The sequence below is a fragment of the Colobus angolensis genome, unplaced genomic scaffold, assembly GCF_000951035.1.
Source record: "Colobus angolensis palliatus isolate OR3802 unplaced genomic scaffold, Cang.pa_1.0 Scaffold133, whole genome shotgun sequence".
In the NCBI taxonomy this organism is placed as follows: Eukaryota; Metazoa; Chordata; class Mammalia; order Primates; family Cercopithecidae; genus Colobus; species Colobus angolensis.
The window spans coordinates 222,164-229,183 of NW_012114411.1; the positions used below are offsets into that span (position 1 = coordinate 222,164).

General features: G+C 47.3%; 1 protein-coding gene across 1 annotated transcript in view; it reads left to right on the forward strand.

Annotated features, from left to right (window-relative positions):
• The window catches only part of ECHDC3 (enoyl CoA hydratase domain containing 3), a 34,174-nt gene that overhangs the window by 1,818 nt on the left and 25,336 nt on the right, over positions 1–7,020 (forward strand). Inside the window, exons 3-4 of the mRNA XM_011934285.1 lie at positions 3–16; positions 5,553–5,674. Coding sequence (XP_011789675.1) covers positions 3–16; positions 5,553–5,674 — 136 coding nt within the window. The remainder of the gene's footprint in view (positions 1–2; positions 17–5,552; positions 5,675–7,020) is intronic.

The following is a 7,020-nucleotide window of genomic DNA, read 5'->3' on the forward strand; positions in this document are numbered from 1 at the left end:
AGCTGGACGGCATAAGGTCAGCCCCGGGCCGCACGGGCTCCTCGCGTTGGGGCCGGGTTGGGGTCGGGGCGCTGCCACGGACGCCGCGAAGACTCGGGGAGCTGGAGCCCCGTTTACGCCCCTGGGGAGGGAACCCCCCCGTGTCCCGGACCCGGGCCTGGCAGCGAGTCGGTGGGACTGTCCGGGGCTCCGAAGCCCTCAGGGCCGCCTGCGGGATCACTGGGCCTCCAACCGCTGGGCCTGCGGAGAGGTCTGGAGAGGAGGGCTCTGGGCCCCAGACCCGGCTCCAGGGGAATTGTGGGCACGGCCGAGCTGCTCCTTGGCCCTCACCCAGAGGCGCGGGGCTGGAGGCGGGACAGTAAATAGTACTAAGGACACAGCGTCCTGAGCGCTGCCCTTGTGGCTACAGGCCTAAAACTCTTAAAAATGTGCTTGTGTGCCAACTGGAAACTGGGCGATAGAGTCATGAAGGTGGAGGGCCCTGCCCACTTCAGGCCTCAGCCGGGTGCTTGCCTGGCCCGGGCAAGGATGCAAAGGGAGGCCTGAGTACCATGTTTCAGCATATTTCAGTTCTAAATCAAGCTGTTAAATAAAACGTCGTTTTCTCCTACCCTGAGATGTTTACCTTCTGAAGAAGACCTAGAAGGCCACAGGTGAACTGATAATCAGATGACCGGGCGGTTTCCCGCAGGGGTGGAGAGCCAGCCCCTGGCTTCAGCGTTTTCCTTTTCTTCTCACCCTCCTCTCATCCTTTCCCACCTTTGCACCCGTCCTTTCTGCTGCTCTGCAGGGGACTGGGTGCACAGATCTGCAGACACCCTTCCAGCATGCCCGGATTGTCTGTCCCCTCATGCCCTACAGACAACTGCTCTTGGCCGCCTTTGGGCTTGGGGTGCCCACAGCAGGGGCAGGGAATTCCAGGGTCTCAGTGATGGCCCCAGGGTTTAGAAAGGGGATGGTTCCTTCCCTGTGGACCCCTTGCTCATCATCTACAGGAGCACAGGCCAGAGCAGGGCCCAGGCCAGGGCCTTTCTTGCCCATTGCTAAGTTTCCGCTTCTGTAAATCTGGTCACATCTGGTTGGAAGCCTGACTTCTGGGCAGGCCAGATGACAAAAAGGAGGCTGGTCGAGTTCTCCAGAATTAAACATGAATCAGCAAAGGTGGTGACTGACACACTCTCGCATGAATGCTAGGGGTTGTTTAGTAGGAAAGGAAACTTCTTAACCAAGCATTAAAGCAGCACTACGTTAGGCACTAAGCAGGTCAACTTGTGCGAGAACTGGAGTGACCCGTCACTCTTCAAGTGTCCCTTTTCCATGCTCCTCCCAGCACACTGCTGTCATGGACCCAGGGCCAGCTCTGTGCTGGGCTCCCAGCATCCATGTTCCCTAATTCTTAACAATGGCCTGCAAGGTGGATAATTTTATGCCCACTTTACAGTGAGGATGCAAGTTCAGAGCAGTGACAGCCTGTTCAAGGCCACACGGCCAGTAGGTCTCACCAGGGTTCAGAGAGGTCCCTCTGCCCCAAAGTGGTTTCTACTCTGTTTCTACTCACCACTTGGTTTGAAAAGAGATGGCAAAAAAACTGAATGCAATGTCATTCCACTGCATTTGGTGGAATTGGCTGTGAAAAAATAGAAATGCTATTTTTTGTCATTAGAACAGATATTGAGTGTCTTCTCTGTGTGAGAACATGACAGTCCCTCACTTCAGGGACCTTCTCGTGGTTTACAATAATGATCTTCAGACAGCTCATGGGGGCATTTATAAGGACCATCTCTTACCTTGATACTTATCACATGCTCTGGTGGTAACCTCATTCTTAAAGTTTTTCTCTTTGGATAGGTGATATTGGTGAAGCTCTCAATGCAAGGCATCGCATGTTTTCAACCAAGATGGCCGTTGGGAGGGTTCAGTGATGAGATTTTTTAGGAGGTATTATTAACAGGCTTTGGTGCCTGTTGAATCAGGAATAGATAAAAAACTAGAATGACTTTTTCTCTGATTCAGGCAGCTGAGTGACACCACTCAAATAAGGAAGAGATGAGAGGGGCAGGTTTGAGAATGGGGGGATGCCCAAGGACACCTAGATGGAGAAGGCCAGTGGACATCGGGATGAACGTGTGCACCTGGAGCTCAGCTCAGAGGCGGCCGTTGACGTCGAGGTCATTGGCAAAGTTGCCTGGGAAGAGTGCGGAGGACAGAATTCAGGATGGCTGGCATTCAGGGGTTAACAGAGGGCTGGTAGCCCACGAAAGAAATCAAGAAGTATGGGCGTCAAGCTACCCAAGTGCCAAGGCAAGAGATCGAGGGCACGAGCTCTTCCAGTGTAATAAAATATATAAAATAAGAATAGTTATACTAGATATGATTATATATGAATATCATTGATCATTAGCTTGTAGTAATTACTCTTTATTCCAGTATTATAATTATCCTTGCTCTATAATCATAACCTAGGAAAAACCAAGCCATACAGAGATAGGAGCTGAGGGGACATAGTGAGAAATGACCAGAAGACTAGAGTATGAGCCTTCTGTTATTCCCTGGGCAGGGCCACCAGAGGGCTCCTTGGTCTAGCGGTAATGCCAGCATCTGGGAAGATGCCCATTGCCAAGCGGACCATGGTCTAGCAGTAGCGTCAGTGTCAAGGAAAAACACCTGCTACTTAGCCAACTGGGGAAGGGAGTCTCCCTTTCCCCAGAGTAGTTCAGAGAAAACCCTACTCCTCCACCTCTTGTGGAGGGTGTGACATCAGTCAGGCCCACCCGCAGTTATCCGGAGGCCTGACCGTCTCCCTGCGATGCTGTGCTTCAGCGGCCATGCTCCCAGTCTGCATTCATGTTCCATCCTATACACCTGGCTCTGCCTTCTAGATAGCAGTAGCAAAATTCGTGCAAGTACTAAAAACCTCTGATATGAAGAAATAATGGCATAGGCTGTGTCCTCTCTCTCTCTCTGTCTCTCCACCTCGGCTGCCAAACAGGGAAGGGCCCCCTGTCCAGTGGACACGTGATTGATGTGACCGTGTCAATCATTGGAGATGACTCACACTCCTTACCCTGCCCCTTTTGCCTTGTACTCAATAAATAACAGCACAGCCTGGCATTCAGGGCACTACCGGTCTCCGCGTCTTGGTGGTAGTGGTCCCCCAGGCCCAGCTGTCTTTTCTTTTATCTCTTTGTCCTGTGTCTTTATTCCTACAATTTCTCATCTCCGCACACGGGGAGAAAAACCCACCGACTCTGTGGGGCTGGACCCTACAAAGAAAGACCGGCCAGAGAAGTACAAAACAACCAGGAGAGAAGAAATCTGTCTCCAGAAGGAGGGAATGATCGAGATGGCCAGTGGATTTGGATCTGGCAATTAGGAGATGGTCGGTGAGAATAGCTTGGGTGGAGCAGGAGGAGTTGAGCCTGATTCCTCTGGGTTGGAGAGTGGAGCCAAACGGCTAATGGGACACATGAACAGATTCCGCAGTGCACGATGGCCTTGGGGGCTGGAATCTTCATATAAAATTTTGCCTGAGACCTTAGCATTTAGTTTAAGCATATGTCACCGATGGGATGGCAGCTTTTTATATTTGCTACAAGAAGCACCCTCATTATTTGATGGAGAGGTTTATAAGCCGTTCTCCCACCACCCCCACCAAATATAAGTTTTGAAGTCTGTCAGCAAATCAGCACAAGTAATTTTTGTACTTAGGAGAGAACAATGTTTATAAGAAACAAGATGAATAGCGCAGCCACCTGAATGAAGACTGCAGCAACCTTGAAATGGTATTCCAAAGAAAGTGGTTATTCTTATTGAAATAAATTCAGTCATCAAAGTTGTTTTCCAGAAAAGCATGACACAGAATACTATTTATGGAAGATCCAAGTTGGCTGTACCGCGGAAGGAATATCAGATTCAAAAAAGATTGAGGAAGGCAGGAAACATGTAGGTGAAAACTGATAGGAAACACATAAAATACGTAATAACAATCTGGTGTTTGGCTCTTTGCCCATTTCTTATAGCAGCCAAAAATAAGACATTTCTGTGTACAGGCAGCAAGATGACAATACAGATTATTTTATTCAGCACGTGGGATGCCTCCAAAGAGCGAGCAGGCCCTTTGGACAGCAGCTTTTTGTGACAGGATATGTCCAGAAGAGCCCTCTTGCTGTGTGACTTGTACTTTTATTTTTCATGTATTATCCCATTCTCAGACAGCACGAATTGTTTTGTAGACTTACAGGATGCCACTGTAAGAAAAGATGGGCCTAGGCGCAGTAGCTTACGTCTGTAATCCCAGCACTTTGGGAGGCCAAGGCGGGTGGATCACCTGAGGTCAAGAGTTCAAGACCAGCCTGGCCAACATGGTGAAACCTCAGCTCTACCAAAAATACAAAAATTAGCTGAGTGTGGTGGCACACACCTGAAATCCCAGCTACTTGGGAGCCTGAGGCAAAAGAATCACTTGAACCCAGGAGGCAGAGGTTGCAGCGAGCCGAGATCATGCCATTGTACTCCAGCCTGGGCAACAAGAGTGAAACTCCATCTCAAAAAAAAAAAAAAAAAAGATAGACTGGGTACAGAAAAATTGAATGAATAAGGCTGAGAATTCTATAGCACAACAAGGTGACTATAGTCAATAATAATTTAATTGTAGATTTGAAACTAACTAAAAGAGTATCATTGGATTGTTGATGTATCCTTTGTTATCCACAAAGGATAAATGCTTGAGGGGATGGATACCCCATTTTCCATGATGTGATCATTGCGCATTGCTTGCCTGTTCCAAAACATCCCAGGTACCCCATAAATATATATACACCTACTATATGTACTCACAAAAATTAAATATAAAACATTGGGTCGGACACGGTGGCTCATGCCTATAGATCCCAACACTTTGGGAGGCTGAGGCAAGCGGATCACCTGAGATCAGGAGTTCAAGACCAGCCTAGCCAACATGGTGAAACCTCATCTCTACTAAAGATACAAAATTAGCCGGGCATGGTGGTGGGCGCCTGTAGTCCCAGCTATTCGGGACACCGAAGCAGGAGACTCGCTTCAACCCGGGAGGTGGAGGTTGCAGTCAGCCGAGATCTGGGGCGTTATTTTCATTCTGGGTTTCTTTTCTAACTTTTTTCTAAGAAACAGTGGAAAGAAAGCAGTGGAAGGTAGCCACTGTTTGTCAGATTTCTTCGGCGCCTGCTGCTGTCATGCTAAGCTTGCAGCCTCTCTGGGTGGTGTTGATTTTGGAACTGCTGTGCGTTGCCCTCTCTGTGGAGGTGGCAGTCATGTTTCTGACAGCAAACATGGAGAAAAAGAGAAACAAATCAAGGGAAGAGGGAGGAAACCCAGCCTGCATTTCAGGTCGCCTTTTTCTTGTTTTGACTTGGTATAACTCCAGAGAGTTGACAGACCCTCTAAATTGGCACTAAGCCCCAGCAATTCTCTTTTCTTGCCTTTTAAAAATAGCTCCTAAATGAGACAGGAATCGCAGGGGTCCTCTCTTGTTTTGACTGGTGCGTGACCCTGTGATTGTAAAATGTGCTTCACAGGAACATCATCTTGAGCAATCCCAAGAAGAGGAACGCGTTGTCACTTGCAATGCTGAAGTCTCTGCAGAGTGACATTCTTCATGACGCTGACAGCAACGATCTGAAAGTCATTATCATCTCGGGTATGTATCTGATATCTGTCCTTAGTATTCTGCAGTGCCCAGAAGAGCTTTCTTGAGAGTCTTTAGTTAACTGGGGCATCCCTTCATTTAACTGGAGAATTGTTTTGAAGCTGCTTTACAAGAACATTAATTATAGAAAACGGCTGTGTAGTTGGTGACTGGGTCCTAACACCGTTAACTGCAGAATGTACAGCAGAGGTGACTGTTCAGTGAAAATCTGTCTTTTCCTTTTTGTTAGATACTAAAACATTTCTCTTCTTGGCTATACTGGTCTTCCCCTCAAAGTCAGAGAATTGATTTCTTCATGGACCTTATAAAATGGGTTTAACCACTAATCCTTTGGGGCATTTGATTGGTTTGACTTTTCTTTTCTTACCAAGCTTTTGAACTGATATCTGCAGTGCCTTTAATGGTCCTGGAAAGGATGCCATATTCTGCTCATTTGTTTGCTTGCTCCAAAAAGAATTTTTACAGAATTATTTTTTCTTGTGATGATGGGACTGGTATAAATACTAGTAATATTAGCATTTTAAAGTGTGCACAAAAAAATATGACAATGATACTTTGTGATGCTATGTTTGTTTGGCACATGAAGCATCAGGGTTTCCGGAGGCAGAAACTCAGAATGTTACCATCTTATCCATGGTTAATCAGAAGTGTTCAACTGTTTTATATGGTGAAGAGAAAAGAAATTAGAACTAGTACAATCCAGCAGCCATGTGGGATGTCAAAGGATATCCTGGATACAGCAAAGGCAGTTAACTTCTTTTTTTTTTTTTTTTTTTTTTTTTGACACATAGTCTTGCTCTATTGCCCAGGCTGGAGTGCAGTGGCATGATTATAGCTCACTGCAGCCTCAAACTTCTGGGCTCAAGTGATCTCCAGCCTCAGTCCCCTGAGTAGCTGGGACTATAGGTATGTGCCACAACACTCAGCTAATTTTTTATTTTTTGTGGAGCTAGCGACTTGCTATGTTGCCCAGGTTGGTCTCGAACTCCTAGCCTCAAGCAACACTGCCACCACGGTGCCTGGCTAATTTTTAAGGTTTTATCTTGCAGAGACAGGGTCTCACTATAGCTTCTTAACTACACAATTACCTCACTTACAAAAAGACAATAATAATGCCTATCAATCAAGGTAACTACAACAGCCAGGCATGGTGGCTCGTGCTTGTAATCCCAGCACTTTGGGAGGCCAAGGCATGCAGATCACTTGAGGCTAAGAGTTCGAGACCAGCCTGGCCAACGTGGCAAAACTCCATCTCTACTAAAACTACAAAAATTAGCCAGGCGTGGTGGCAGGCGCCTGTAATCCCAGCTACTCAGGAGGCTAAGGCACAAGAATTG